This window comes from Bos grunniens, chromosome 23 (genome assembly GCF_055505025.1).
Source record: "Bos grunniens cultivar Pamir isolate PY7600 chromosome 23, Bosgru_T2T1.0, whole genome shotgun sequence".
NCBI classification, from domain to species: Eukaryota; Metazoa; Chordata; class Mammalia; order Artiodactyla; family Bovidae; genus Bos; species Bos grunniens.
This window is the reverse complement of record NC_141187.1, coordinates 53,702,349-53,718,857: the sequence shown is the minus strand read 5'-3', so window position 1 is coordinate 53,718,857 and position 16,509 is coordinate 53,702,349. Positions and strand designations below refer to the sequence as shown.

General features: G+C 43.5%; 1 protein-coding gene across 12 annotated transcripts in view; it reads right to left on the bottom strand.

Annotated features, from left to right (window-relative positions):
* The window catches only part of EXOC2 (exocyst complex component 2), a 122,999-nt gene that overhangs the window by 73,957 nt on the left and 32,533 nt on the right, over positions 1-16,509 (bottom strand). For all 12 annotated transcript variants that reach the window (XR_015152907.1, XR_015152908.1, XR_015152909.1 and 9 more), the window contains 3 exons: positions 9,476-9,589; positions 7,992-8,116; positions 6,505-6,585 (listed from right to left, as the gene is read on the bottom strand). Coding sequence is in view for 9 of the 12 variants with exons in the window: in XM_086370947.1 (XP_086227073.1) it covers positions 6,505-6,585; positions 7,992-8,116; positions 9,476-9,589 (320 nt within the window). In the remaining 3 variants the exon portion in view is untranslated. The remainder of the gene's footprint in view (positions 1-6,504; positions 6,586-7,991; positions 8,117-9,475; positions 9,590-16,509) is intronic.

The following is a 16,509-nucleotide window of genomic DNA, read 5'->3' as shown; positions in this document are numbered from 1 at the left end:
GTATCCAATTAAGAATAACCATACTTACCAGGCCCAAATAAGTTCTCTGATGTGAATCTACATTTATTTTAGCTTCTTTTAAGTTTTACAGCATTATGGACCCTTAGGTTATTTCATTAATTCAGATAATAGGTTAAAATACACACACAGACATGATGTGTGCACACACAAGTACACTAGTTAATTCTCTGGATTCAGTATCTATATATTCATAGTAATTAAAAAAAAAGGAAGAAAAATTTTTCAGAAAAGTTATTCAAAAGAAGTATTTTAGACCTAACCCTATTCTGTGTAAGATTATCTATGCAGCAGGCAGAAAAACCACATAAGCAATTTAAAATATCAAATGTTAACACACTATCATTAATGAACATTTCTTAAATCAGCTTAACATTTCTTAAAATGATACACAAACTGGACATTTTATATTTACATATATACATATGTATTTTTTTACCTTAAAGGCCTCAAATTATATGAATCACTAACAAAAGTTTCTCTAAAACAAAATTTACTGTATATAAAAATACTTAAGCTTTTTCAACTTGTGAATTATTTTTAATTAGTCACAAGGAAAGTGGAGAAAAAGGATACTCTTTTCGGCTGTTTGATCACTGTTCATATAAAGTTTCTACATTATCTGGTCTAGTGACTATACTTTAAGCAAAGATGAAGAAAATGACCTCAGTCTCGCTGGGTGGCTGGCATGCCGCTTTCTCTAGTCCACACTGTGGGTGGCCTGAGTGTGTTAAAAGTCGTCTTTGTAACATAATTGTTTTATCTAAATAATGTTTAAATTCTGTTGAAATTTTAAAGGCCTGATACAAAAACTTTGTTTTGTCAGTATAGCTATTTTCACCACATTATTTAACGTACAATACTAAATTTCTACTATGAGAAAAATATATATATTCCCTTATTGCCACCAAATCATATAATGAAGAGTAAATGAATATTGGAAATCTGATTAAAGTTAAAAGTACTTTTCTTGGAATGCTTATTATTAAGCATTTATCATTTAGAAACAGACTTCATGAATTGAGGCTTCATAAATGAACAGATTCCTGAATGAGGATTGAGTATTTTTAAAGGCTGATTACTTAGGTGTGTGCTGTGAATGTTAAATCCTCAAGCACTTTCTCTACAATGAAGGAATACAAAACATCAAAATTAGATTTTTTTCATCTTGAAGACAATAAAACAATACTAACATAATTTTAAACACTCCTAAAAAGCATGAAAACAAGTACAGGTAGAAAATCCATTTAAAATTAAATAATATAAATATTTAATACAGAAATCGCAGAGGCAGAAATTATAAGCTATCATATTATAATTATACAGAAATATACACAAAATTTTAATTTACACACAAATTTTAAGTTATGAAATTATGATTTTAATTTATAAAACACTTTGCCCATAAATTATTATTCTGTTGTGAACTTTACTGCATTCACAATATAACTTTGGGAGCTCGTAACTGATAACTGGACGATTATATACAGTAAGAAAATAATGAAGGCAGTGATGCCAAGATTGAGGCAGCAGATAAAAATCAGCAGCAGCTCACCAGCCACACTTGAGGTCTTCATTCTGTGGGGCAACTGAGAAGAAAAGGACAGGCCGGCTCCCGGAGCTGAGGCAGGACGCCCTGGAGCAGTCCCATCGCACATAGCAGCCCCAGGCCCGCCCGGACTGAAGGCCGTCCCTCCCCCTCGCAGGGACAGTGTGTCCTGCTCTCGGGGACGGACACCCCCAGCATGGACAGCAAGCACAGAGGCCTCAGCTGGGCTGGCAGGGCAGTGACATGTCCCTCGGCCTAAGACAGGGTGACAGGCACGGGCCTGGAGGGCTCCAAGTGCAGGCAGCCAGAGGCGGACACTGCATGGCTCCAGCTCCTGGAGGCAGGCGGCCTGGGGCCGGGGGGGTGGATGGGCAGCCTCAGGAACAGAGCTAACGCCACTACACGGCAGCCAGGTAGGGAAAACAACACTTCCACTGCAGAAAATCTCACGCCCTCCCACCACAGATCACATGCGGCACTGCACATGGCGGCAGTACCGGGGGGTGACACATGGCATCACACATGGTCATCCAGCCATCACGTTGTGCGCTTTGAACTTACACAATATCCGTGTCAACTGCTTCTCAACAGAGCAGGAGGAAAAGATGGGGAGACGGGTCACTGCAGCACTGCCCCCGGATCTTAGGCCCTCAATGATGGGAAAGCCTGAGCCTGCACCAGCAACTGTCACCCGCAGAAAACACCATGTGACTCTGAGGTGCCTGGCCACCTCAAGACTATCAAAGCAGACTCAAGCTCTCTGTGACCCTGCTCAGGGCACTGGCACCGGGCACAGAGCACAGCCCAGGCAATGGCGACCCACGTCTCTGCCTGGGGAGCTAGGGCTTCCCCGACCCATCACGCTATTCACCCCCGGAACAGGAAAACTAACCAAAGTTAAGGCAAACTTTTCAACACACAGTTAAACTCATGGCAAAACTCCGACACAAAGAGACTGAGCAACCTGCCATGTGTCTTGTTTCTCCTAACAAACTCCAGAAATGGACAGACAGGCAGACTTCACAGGGTGACACCAGCTGACAAGGTGGCTCTCCGAGTCACCCAGCACTCGTCTCCAGCCCGCCTGAGGCTGAGCCCCCACCAGCCTCACGCCCCCACTCACGCATCTCCCTGGCTCCTCTTCTGTTTCTACCCAGCTTCCTTCCAGTCCATTCTCAACAAATGGCAGAATGTTTAAGTTCACCGTGTGACTGCTTTATTTAAAATCCTTCCGGGGCTCACCAGTAGCCTCAGAATAGACAAACTCCACGACATTGCATGGAAAGCTCCTCACAAGCAGACCCCTCGACCTGCAACCTTACCCCTCATTTCCTGCTTACTGAACCGCAGTGGCTCCCCTGACCGGGGACGCACGTGGGCCCACAGAGGGCAGGGCAGCGCAGGGCCGCGTGCAGGACTGCATCAGGGATCGGGCAGCTGAGCCAAGCAAACAATCCTAACAACCAAGTGGAAGATGACGCTTATTCTGTGACTTCTAAAAATTTTTGCTGAAATGTTAAAAACTTGCTGTTGGTTAGAAACGAAAAAAAAAGAAAAAACAGTAAAACTACTTTTTATTTAGTACACTATTAATATAAAATATTAGAAACACTGAAAATTCAAGTGCTTAATTTCTTTGTAAACAACATTATCAAGACAGCCTGCCTTCTCTTCTCGTCATAAAATCTGCAGCATGTATCAGGCATCCTTTCTGCGCTCCGACAATCACCCTCGTGTCCACACCTGTCCACCGTGTCCCAAGCATCCCAGGTGAGTCCTTCATCATACCCTCCTGGTTTCTGTGGGGATGCGCACCCTCACCGAGCTCCTTGGGGCTCCCACATGGTGACAGCACCCCACTGGTGCCTGTCTACACCCCAGCTGATGGGCTCTGAACCCCGCTTCCCCTGTGCTGGTTCACGGTCATCTCTGCGGACCACGTCCTCCTGCGAGTGTCTCTCTGGGAGATGCGGAGGCCACACACAGGCACACTCTGCGTCTGAGCATGACTCTACCACGAGGGCAGCTGGGCATCCGTGACTGGTGAGCGATGGGTGGGTGGACAGCCAGAAACCAAGTGAGCACTGACGCAACGCGGTGAGAATGCTGGGCGCTGACAGCCACGAGCTCCAACCCAGCAGAGCCTGTCTGCAGTTTACAGCACAGACTTGGAGCCAGATCTCCAGGCCCAAATGCCACTCACTACGCAAGTGACTCAGGGAATGCATGTCGTCTTTCTGAGCCTCAGCTTTTTCATCAATAAAATGAAGATAACAGAACAAGCTTCCCAGAGTAACCGCAGGGCTCAGCACCTGTAGGGTGCGGAAGCGCCTGGCCGGGCTGGTCACAGCAGCGCCTGCGAGGTCTGGTCACAGCTGCGACCACGACGCCTGGGCCACACCATCCCTCCCTGCAACCGGCGCTATCTAACCCGCAGCATCAGGCACATGGGGCTACTTCAGATGAAATTAAAATTAAAAACTACATTCCTCAGTGACACTAGCCATGATTTAAGTGCTCGACAGCTACACCTCCACTGCCACAGAAGCTGCTGGCTGTACACTCCTGGAACAGACAACAGACACAGAGAGGAATGCGGATTCCACAGAAATCAACAGTCATCACTGTACACAGAAGTGGTACCGGACTGTGTGGCTGTACACTCCTGCAACAGGCCACACACACAGAGGAATGTGGATCTATAGACATCAACAGTCATTACTGCATCACTGCTTTGAAATTAAGAAGGAATTATTAAATACCAAAGCAAATATGAGAAATGTATCAGTGAGAACCTGTTTTCAAGCATTTCAATGAAAGGTTTCAAAACTGGTAAATTCTGAACAAAATGGACTAAATTTCTTATGGCCAATGTCACCCTTCAGAAACTTAAAGTGAAAAGGATTTCCCAAATCTTAAGAAGTTTCATTTAAAATAACTCAGGAAAAGCACATGTAAGTTAGCATGTGATCACGCCCCAGACTGTGCCCACACTGCTGTATAATCTCTGCACAGCTCCTCAAGAGCAGTGATCAGGTCCCACTTTCTGGGCAGGGACCTGCTTGAGGGCGGCAGTCACATGCCCCCAGTCACATGACCCAGCATGACACTGGACACCATCAGCCGTACCAAAGTTGGCCAAGCTCACCTGAACTACAAACTTATCCTACAATAGCAAACATCAACATACAGCTGACAGAAAAATATTTCTAGGAAAAAGGGACTGTTACAAAGGAATATATTCTACAAAAAATGTTTATCCCAGAAAGTCCTGAATCTCAAAGGATTTCTCAAAGAAGTGACATTCATGTTAAGCCAGTTTACTCAAAAAAGAGCAAACTTTCAGCAGAAATTTAAAAGGACACATTTCTAGAAAAAGTTTGTGCTTATAAAGGAATAAAAGTAAAACAATTTCCCTTACAAATTTTACTACCACAAGTCTCAAGGGAGAATTATCTAAACTACTGAAAAGAAAAAAGTTATACACTACACTGGGCCTCACCATGAAACGGATCTTAATTTTTTCCAACATTAACAAATATCCATTTTCTTCTACTGATAAATTGAGATACTTACTAAGCCAGCTTGTTCTCACAAATCACCTTTTCAAAGTTACTATCATTTTTTTTTTTAAACAGATATCATGGTTTGATGGCAATTTCCCCAGGGAAAATAGCATCTCCAAGTAGAAAACAGCCTTCCAACCCTTTAAAATGTCTGACTTTGTTAATACAGAAACAGCTTTAGTAAATGCTTATTTGGGCTGAATTCAGACTATATTCATTTGAACAAAGCTGGTGACTGGATACTCAGACAAGAAAAAGAAATGAGGTAAAATCTCAAGGCAAAATGATAGTAATACAAAAAAACAGAGAGAAAAATATTTAAAGTGTTGTAAAACTCATAAATTTTGAGATGAAATCGAAGTAATCAAATTCTACTACCAAGGAAAGCCTATATCAAATTAAAACTTCTTTCTAGAAAACACTTATTATCAGAGATCCCAAAGTTTATGAACAGATTATTACAAAAAAGCCCAGAAACTTCTGCTGATGGAACTAAATTAAGATAGAAGTGCAAAACTGACTTGTTATCACAGTCCTACATTATAGAATCACTAAAGGGCCGACGCTGGGGGTCTTCAATATTTTAGTTATTCTCGACTCTACTTCCTGGTGAAGTTGTATGCTCTACATGCTTACACTCGACGACCAGGAAAGTCCCCTGGACATCACTGCTCCTTGTCAAGTGTTTCACTATATTTGTGAAGACAACAGTTTACTTTCAAGCCACTAATATTATAACAGGGACTGATTTATCTGCTGAGTTTCTTCTAAATCTATAGGGTAAGTAGCTGGAAGTTCATATGTCAGCAGAAAGAAGGGGAGGTGGAAAGAGCCTTGAATTCCATGTATCAGTTTCTCTTGGCCTACAATTCTTACAAAATGTCTCAGAGTTAGAAACACTCAAGAATGCAGCTGTCTTAAATTTGTTTTGGAAAAAGGCATGGCATAAACAAATAGACAGCTCGGTATCTGACTTCCAACAGCTGATGTTATCACTGTGTTACCACTGGCAGATGCTTGAAGACGCTATTCTATGTTCTTGGTCAATGATGATCCTGGCTACAGCCACAGCAATTTTTTTCCTTTGATGATGTCATTTACGCACTGGCCTCCTTTATGGTAGCAAATTTTACTTTTTAAGAAGCATACTGGTTTGCTCTCAAATGATGATTTCTCATAAATAAAATGCAAACAGAAAGAGAACATTCATTTTCAATATTTTTACTCTCTATGCTCATTAAATCACTGCTATTTAGAAATAAATACCAAAATACCACTTAACTGCCTTGTTCTGTGAAACCAGGTCCAAGAACTCTATCAAAGCTTGTTATAAAGCCCATAAATAAGTTTGGGGAGTAGGACAAAACTCACTGTTCAGAACATTCTCCAATTTCTGCGTCATGGATCCTTCTACTTTTTCCGTTCCATCCGCTTCTAGTTTTTGATGGATAGCTAGAAAAAAAGCACCAAGTTAAAATGTAGGCTATTTTAATGGGTGGCAAAATATTACATCAAAAAAGACATTTTTAAACAGCTCTGGTTCTATTTTCACTGCTAGAAAGAAGCACAAACACACAAAAACTCTGCAAAGTAACCAGCAGACACCAGTCTAAGTCACGGTGAAAGTGAAAGTGAAGTCGCTCAGTCGTGTCCAACTCTTTGTGACCCCGTGGACTGTTGCCCACCAGGCTCCTCCATCCATGGGATTCTCTAGGCAAGAATACTGGAGTGGGTTGCCATTTCCTTCTCCAGGGATCTTCCCAACCCAGGGATCGAACCCAGGTCTCCCGCATTGCAGGCAGACGTTTTAACCTCTGAGCCACCAGGGAAGTCACGGTACTTTAATGCTATTAAAATAGTACATAATACATGTACTTAGTCATCTGATCATGAAGGCTGAGTACTAAAGATGACTGAATTAAAAAAAAGAAAAATAAGGCTTAAATTACTAATACGTTTGGTATTTGGCCACAGGAAAGTCATTCTTATCAGTTTCACCATCTACAAAATAGAAATGCGACTATTTGATATATATCAACCTCAAAATATTTAATTTCAGCCGTGGGACATAACATGGCAAAATACATATTATTCATGTTCTACTCGTCTATATTTCCCTGGAGGTTCTCAAGAAATATCTAGCAACATCTACCAACACGTCAATTTGTGGATGGGCAAATTACATTACAGTTTTTTTGCTAGTATTTATATATGTCTGAATGATTCTGATAAATTATCAGAAAATCATTAATTTATATGTAAAAACTTTTACCTACTGATGAGAGGAAGTTTTAAAAGCAAATCTGGTTTCTTCAAGTGAATCATTAAGAAAATTTTCAAAGTAAATCTCCAAAATACAATTTGAAATTCAAAACTGTGACACAGTTAAAGTAATAAAAAATAGCAAGATAAACATTACTGAGACATGACCTTAAGCAGAGCACCGTAATAAGTTTCTAACACACGATGTGCATCCAATAAGAAGCCAGTGACGAGGTTCTAACATTACTTCTATTTCACAGATGGGGAAACCATGGCTCAGTGAAATTAAATAAGTTGACCAGGTCATACAGCCAAACCCAAAATTTGAGCCAAGGCAGCGCAATCCCAGGACACAAGCTTCACTCCATCCGACCCACACCTCATGGGCAGGTGACCCAAACCCCTCAGCCTGCTTTCACGTCCATAAATTGGGAACACAGAACTATATGCATGGGAAAAGCGTTCAGTCACAAAGAGGAGATTCTCTCCACTTAACAGCTGTGCACACAGCCCCAGGACCACAGCCTGCTAGCCCTCTGCAAGCTCAGGACTGGAGTCAACAGGGAAGCCCCAGCAGACGCCCGAGGGTTACCTACCTGAGAGGGCGTCCTGTGCCTCAAAGAAAGTACTGAGCCCCCCTTTCACGTACGCCAGGCTGCCCTCACTCTTCTTGTTAGCCTGTCTCTTCAGGTGGGTGATCGCCATTTTGAGTTGTTCAAAACTGAAGTGAAACGAAGAAGCCACGAGAAGACAATGTGTTAGTTGTAAAATACTGAAGCTACACTGGAAAGACAGACTAATACAGTATGTAATCAGATGAGACCACGCTTTCAAATTCTTACCCAGGTCTAACCCTTTACACATTACAAACACCAAAGTCACAGCAGCTGTACAACAGCTTTGTACAGCCTCATGCGTCGGACCCCTGAGAAGTAACTATACACGTAGATATGCTTACACTTGACCCAAATCAACACAGCATTTGCCAGGTAAGGAGTTCTGAAGAGCATCTCCCAGATGCAGAGGCCTGGACCACACAGGGCTGGGTGGCAGGACCCCCCGGACGTCCACTCTGTGCACGTCACAGCCAGGCCCCACCATTAATGGTGATTTCACAGGAATCACGCGGGTCAGCTCAAAATTCACATTAAGTGAACAGACCATACTACTTCATCTTTATAACTCAAGCAGAGAAAAATCAGCTGGTCTCTGTATTTCACAAGTTTTATTTCCACTAAAGCTAAGAAAATCTGGCTGTAAATTGTTGACTATATTCTTGAGTGCCAAGATGGTACTACACAGAGACGAGAGATCAATCCTGACTTAGGGTAACAGAAAAGCACATCTATAATGTGAAATCAGAACCATCTTCCCCAAAGAAAGACTTCAGACATTTGCTCTAAAAATTTACCAGGCCAAATTTACTCCAAGTATATACCAACTTTTCTTGTTTTCTATGATGGTTTTGATCCCAATAGGTGAAGGAAGAATTTCTTCTAAAGTGTATTTTAACAAGTTGGGGTGTTTCAAGGATATACATTTTAAGCAATAAGCCATTTAGTCAAACATTTCTACTATAGGAGAGTGTTCTAGCTAGCCCTGCATGCGAGCCACAGGCCTGCTGTCGCCCAGAGGGCAGGCAGACTCTCAAGCAGCAGGAACAGAGGGGCACTGTACCCGGGTGCGTGGCCCGTGTGTACTTTTTGCTGATTTTAAGTCAAGTCTTTGAAAAATGTTAAACAACTCATCTTCCTTTGCTCTCTGGTCAGGAAGGAGGTGTCTTCCTTGTTTTAGACCAGTACTTGAGAACTCTGTTACCTGAGCAGGGAGGGGTCACACGCAGACACAGGACAACAGCTAAGACCCAAGTTTTACCAGGTGGCCCAAACAACGAAACATACAGAAACATCAGGGTAGAAGGAAATAGGGCTCCTGGAATCAATGATCCCGTTTTATAAATAAGGACCAGATACTCTGATGTGTTCACAAGCACCCAGGGTCAAGAGGGCTGCTAACCCCACGCCTCCATGCCTGATGCGCTGCACCCCAAGAAGCCACACGGCACTGCCCGCGCCCTCACCTCGTGTTGGAGTGGTTCTCAATTAGGTACCAGGCAGCGGAAAAGTTCTCACTTGTAAAGTCAGCACTCATTCCAGGGAACAGCATTTCTAAGTCCTTCTGGGGAAATTTACCTCTGAGGGAGGAAAAAGGCTTAAGATGTGTTTAGAGTGCTATTACTACAAAGACGTAACCAACAGCAATAGACATGGACACAAATCATTACAATGATGCATGCGACATTACGGAGTCTAAGTCTGTACACGTGAAAAATATACTTCCTACGCCATATAAACTTCAGCTGTATGTATAAACTTTGTATATATATGATAGAAAATTAGTTATAATGCAGAAATTATATCAGTAAAAGAATATAAAACTTAAAGAGGCTGAGTTGATACTTCATGAAATCTGTCCAAATATGAAATCGTTTCCTATCCAATAGACAAAATTTGGGTACACTGACATTAAAAACAGTAAAATCAACCTGTTAAAACACTGTTAAAGACCTATGTGAGAGCTAGCTTAAGACACACTGATGCTGACGACAGTTGCTGACCCAGGCAGATCTATACAGCACTCACGCTTCTATGCACACGTCTAGATCAAGTTCAAGGAAAGCTGATGCTGATGGACAGTCCCTTATCTGCAGCCCCTCTGCAGCTAGGAAGAAATATGTGCCGCCCCGGGCGGAGGATGGCAGAGCCAGGCTCCTCGCGGCTCAGTGACACTTCTGGGTCCTGACTCAACCAATCGTGGAACCCACCATCTCTGGACTTCGTATATTATGAGAAATAAATATCTTCCTTGCTTACACCACGATGAATTTTTGTTTTCTATTACTTACAGCTGAAGGCACCCTGAATCTACCCCAAAATAAGATCTGTGACACAAACACCTAGAAAGCTGACAATGAGTGACACCACTGGAAGCAGCGACGCCCTGTGGGGAGCACCCACAGACGCAGAGGCAGCTCGGGCAGCACGCACAGGTTTACAGAGTTTCTGAATAACCTTGAGGAAATTATTTTACCTCCCTAAGTCTCCATTTTTGGAGAAGGAAATGGCAACCCACTCCAGTGTTCTTGCCTGGAGAATCCCAGGGACGAGGGAGCCTGGTGGGCTGCCGTCTATGGGGTCGCACAGAGTCGGACACGACTGAAGTGACTTAGCAGCAGTAGCAGTAGCAAGGCTCCATTTATTCATGAGGATAATAAGAGCATATCTTCCTCTTAAGAAAATGCTGAGGATTAAAGTAGATAATGCATGTGGAAGGCTTAACAGTTTTTGACACTTAATAAATGCTCAAAAACGTTACTCTGTTACCTTTATTCTTTATACTTGGTTCTCTATATTTAATAGAGTCTTTCATTAAGAACCATTTTATCTGATTCTCCTAACAACATGATGAGTTATATAATCCCATTTTACAGTCAAAGAAACAGCCCCAGTACTTGTGTTGTCAAATAAAGAACCGGAGACGCTTATGAAAAATGTCTACATACATAGCTGTAAGTCTAGAAAAACAGAAAGTGAGGGAGAGATTCAGAATGCAGAGAACTGCTAATGGTCTTAGTCACAGCATGAGGAAGAGCAGAAACACCGTGTCAAAGGAGCATGAAGTCTGGAGACTTAACCCTCTGTCCAGAGTAACTGGGTCTTAAGGTCTGACTGTCTAAGTGAAGTCATAGATTAACAGCAAGGCATATTCTAAGTGACTAAATCCACACTTCGAACTCACTAACCAGATAGTGCAAGCAACACAGAGTCTAATGTGTAACATGTGAAGTGATTTCACTAAGGAACCAACAGTTTCAGTAGCTGACAACCTTCGTGCCCCCACGGTGCACGCTCCCCATTAGATGGCAGTGTGAACTCAGATTACACCTTCCGAAGGGTTTAGCCATGAGGACCCAGGTACAGTGGGCAGGTGCAGAACTACAGGAATGTCCTCAACTCGGCAGCATTCACTTTCAAAGAGGAAACTGACCTGATGACCTCCAGTCAGCAGAAGAACAAAAGTCCTCCTGAGAAAAGTTCCCTGCCCCCGCAGAGAGCTGCACGGTTGAGCCCAGCCCGTGCGCTCCAGCTCCCGACCGCAGGCAGAAAGGCAGGAGGGAGTGGGGGAGCGCATGGTCCGCACAGCTGCTACTCCAGCGCCCGTGCTGCTCTGCGCGTTAAATGTCATCAGCCTGTTCAGGGCTGTGTGCTTTTCCCCTTTTTTGGCCTCTCAGTTTCTGGACGCAGGCACTGCACCACAGTCCACAAGTCTGTTCTTAAAGACTTCTAAAAGGTAACCGTCTCCAAGGCGCTTCCCTTCCACACTCTCACTAAGAACTATTTTGTCACCTCTCCTTGTTTTCTAACTGGAGCAGGAAAACGGGTCACCTTTTCTCGTTACTGGAAGGCAGCCTGGTGCGGAACACACCAGACTGTGCGGCTTATAAAGCCTCTGTAGACACAACCCAGAAGCCAGTGGGGCATCAACGCACTGCTCGAGACCCCTCTTCCCAGGTAGTAACTCCTAACACAACGGTGGATCATACAATAACGGGGTATGGTGTCGGGGAGAAGCCCCACTGTAACGCCCTCACTCCCATATACGGCAGTCCGCCTAGTCACTCAGTCATGTCCAACTCTTCATGACCCCATGGACTGCAGCACACCAGGCCTCCCTGTCCATACCAACTCTCGGAGTCTACCCAGACTCATGTCCATTGAGTTGGTGATGCCATCCAACCATCTCATCCTCTGTCGTCCCCTTCTCTTCCTGCCCTCAATCTTTCCCAGCATCTGGGTCTTTTCCAATGAATCAGCTCTCCACATCAGGTGGCCAAAGTATTGGAGTTTCAGCTTCAGCATCAGTCCTTCCAATGAATATTCAGGACTCATTTCCTTTAGGATGGACTGGCTGGATCTTCTTGCAGTCCAAGGGACTCTCGAGAGTCATCACAGTTCAAAAGCATCAATTCTTCAGTGCTCAGCTTTCTTCATAGTCCAATTCTCATACCATATATGACTACTGGAAAAACCATAGCTTTCACTAGACGGACCTTTGTTGGCAAAATAATGTCTCTGCTTTTAAATATGCTGTCTAGGTTGGTTATAGCTTTTCTTCCAAGGAGTAAGCATCTTTTAATTTCATGGCTACAGTCACCATCTTCAGTGATTTTGGAGCCCAGAAAAATAAAGTCAGCCACTGTTTCCATTGTTTCCCCATCTATTTGCCATGAAGTGATGGGACTGGATGCCAAGATCTTCGTTTTCTGAATGTTGAACTTTAAGCCAACTTTTTCACTCTCCTCTTTGACTTCCATCAAGAGGCTCTCTAGTTCTTCTTCGCTTTCTGCCATAAGGGTGCTGTCATCTGCATATCTGAGGTTATTGGTATTTCTCCCGGCAATCTTGATTCCAGCTTGTGCTTCATCCATATATGTACCACCTCCAAAAGTTTCACTTACAAATACTCTCCTACTAGGTAGAGAGGACTTTTAAGAAATAAAACCTAGGGAAGGCTTTTACTTACTAATATGAACCTGTTTTTATCTTCTTTTTCAGTTTAAATGGTTTGTCTCCATCATAATTTAAGCAGTGTAAAAAATGCCCATTTGTGACAATCAGTATAATAAATTAGAAATACAGACTTTTTACAAGCAAATCTTAGTCTCAGTTCAAAGTGAAGTTATTTTTTTCCAAGTAATTAGTAACATTTTTATAAGTTTCAAGGCACTGCGTGTGCAAAACATCAGTTAAAAGCCTAGAACCATGAAGGCCTTTTGCAGCCGAAGGAGGCCCAAAAAAGCCAGCTGCAAGGCCTGTGGGCAGAAAGACAGCAGCACTCTGACGCGCATACAGGGAGAAGCGCCCCCTGCTGCCTCTCACTGGGGCTCACACTCAGAGGCCGGGCTCCATCCTGCGCGTGTGACTGTGGGACAAGAAACTCCATAAACATTCACACTGTCACAGACAGGAGCCGACTCTTCTCCCACAGGCGACCTCAGCACTGCAGTTTGGGAATAAATCAGGACCACAGCACTTTACAACAAGTAGTTCTAATTCTTCAAACCTTCTCAATTGATAAATTTCAACAAGTAAGTAAGTAAATCCTGTTATTCCTTCTCTGATGACATTTTTTAAAAAATTAAAAATAGGTTGTCTCCCATCTTCTAATTATAAAAGAAGCCCCAAATGGCATTAATAAACAGAAATAAAAGAGACAGTAAGAGGAAATGCTCCCAGGGCTTCTAACCTGAGTGCAACACCATTCTCTACAGGGACCAAAGCTTTTATCTAAAAAATATGAAGTGAGTCAGGGAAATAAAATCCATACCCATATTTTAACATCTGCTCTTCCTTTCCCATCCTCTTTTTCTAAAATGAGGCTTCTCTATTTGAGGTCAGACTTCAATAAAACAAATGCAGCTTTCCTGACAGTATCTTTAAAAGCTAAGAAGGAACCTGAAAAGCATTTTTCTGGCCAAAACTACTCTCTTCTCTTGGTTTCGATACATTTTCTGACTTTCACCTTCCATTTTCTTGCTTTCTGGAATCTCTATTCATTCTTCCTTTTGATGAGAACACTTGTGAGAGACTTCACACGGGCCGTCCTCCCGCCGTGTGGAGGCCTGCCAGGGCCCCCACACCATCCAGGCACGCCTGCTCTCTGTGTCACAGAAGCGGAAGTGGGGGCTGAGAGCGACCAGGGGGCTGGCACAGAGAGGCCTGTCGGGTGAGGGTGCACCTGGGAGACCGCCGGGCAGGGACGGGGCCGGCATGGCGCCGCCCGGCACTGCGCACTGCCCACTCTGCCTGTGCCCTGGAACTCCCTCTCAGCTGGCTTAACACTCCACTGGGCTCCCCACTAATTAATGAATTAAATAAAAGCTTGGACATGTCTGCATTTTGTATTTGTATGACAGTCAAGCTTCTACCTTTTCTAAAACTATCCTTTAGTCATTCCATGACTGAGCAAATTATTATTGAAACTTTCAAGGAACAGCTTGAAAGAAATATTATAGTAAATTTTATCACCATTTGAGCACTTCTTGAATGTACATATTACTATTTTAAGATCTGAATACAATTTATCACCCTGAAATCCTAAGTCATGAAAAGATTCTTCTCCTGGGCAGCAGAGCACTGACTAATATGCTGTGAGCACACAGCCAGCCCCCCCTGCCCCGCCCGCTCACACGCCCGCTCACACGCCCACCACAGGCCCCTGCCTGCAGCCTCCAAGTCACCCTGCAGGCAGAGGGAGGGCCCGGAGCCAATTGAGAGAAGGGCTTGGACCCAACTAACTCCTTCAGAGGAGAAAGGAAAACCATTTCCAAAGAGTCACACTTTGAGTGCCTTCTGGCTGGCCACCATCACATAAGGGTTACCCTGAAACCTACTCAGAAAGAGGGTGCTACTGGATGAGAGGGGGTTTGGGGGAGAACAGATACATGTACATGTACGGCTGAGTCCCTTCACTGTTCACTTGAAATTACCACAACATTGTTAATTGGCTATACCTCAATACAAAATAAAGTTTAAGGTTTGAAAAATAAAGGAAGAGGGCAGTGAGAGAGAGCTCAAGCCCCCTTCATGGTTAGTGGCAGCAGCAGTGACAAGACAATCAAAAAATGAAAAGGTAAAGAGATTAAACTGTGGGTGGATTACAAGATAAACAAAAACTCAAGGAAATCATTTTATGATAGTGAAAGTCGCTCAGCCATGTCTGACTCTTCATGACCCCATGGACTATACAGTCTATGGAATTCTCCAGGCCAGAATACTGGAGTGGGTAGCCTTTCCCTTCTCCAGGGGATCTTCCCAACCCAGGGATCAAACCTATGTCTCCCATATTGCAGGTGGATTCTTAACCAGCTGAGTGAGCCACAAGGGAAGTTCATTTTATGACAGGAAATAACCAATTTAATCCTAACTTTGATAGTTCCGTCTAAGGCTCAAACAAAAGTCACAATGTATTCCTATACTCCTGTGCGAATCTTTTTCAGAAGAACCACCCAGGGGGCCCTTCTGCTCCACACTGCACGTGGTGGACCTTAGAAAGAAGCAGAATCCAGGGCGCTGAAGCAGGCACTGGAGGATTTACTCTCAACCACAAGGTCCCCTTGTGCAGGAAACCCTGTTCAAATCAAGACCCAGCAATTACCTTTCTTTCCTGGATGTTCTTAATCCTTAAACTCTTAATTTATCAGGCACTGAAACCCTTAAAACAGCTCCAGAATGACCCATGGTGGCCAAAGAGCATCACAGCTATGGCCCAGAACAGTCCACGCTCACTGAAACCTGCCTTTTAAAACCCTCAGGCCTTTTTCAAAACAGGACAACCTCCCAAGACACACATGCCCCCTCCCTCTCAGCTAGCACAGACCCTAGCAGGGGAAAAGCAGCCTGCTGGTGGCCGACTGGTGGTCTTCAAGGGGAGGCTTGAAGGCTAAATACATCGAGGTTAGTGGCAACCTTCCCCATTCCTAGAGAAACCTAGAGAAGCTACGGCTAACGGGTTAGCAGATTACTCTGTCACCTGCAGAAGTGTTTATGAAGCAACACTCAGCAGCACTATCGCCAGCAGAGTTGCTAAGGCCGAGGGACAAATCAGACAGGACTGATGTGCAGGGGAGCTCCAGCAGGAAGACGCAAGGACAAAAGCGCTGACGTGAGAGCGCTGGGAACTCTGCATCTGGTCCAAGACATTTTGAAAGATACCATTTACTTGCCGTAATTCTGGGAAAGTAAGTCTGAATTAAGTATGAATTACAGGTAGAGAACGTAAACAAAATGACAAGACTGCACTGGGTCTAATTACTATCAAATATTTCCTGAAAAATCAAGTACATGGAAAACTCTATTTTAATCTCAAATACCATCTAAATAGTTAAACTTACCAGCTCCAGACAACACACTAACTCTCGTGTCATTAGAAGTATTAGTTATTAAAAATTTCAAAATACTTTTTTCCTTCACAAAATGAAAACTCAAAAATTAAAGAGGTAGGTAGGTTTTGCCAACATTTTAATTGGAACGTTCTCTCTAGCAGCTCCAGAAA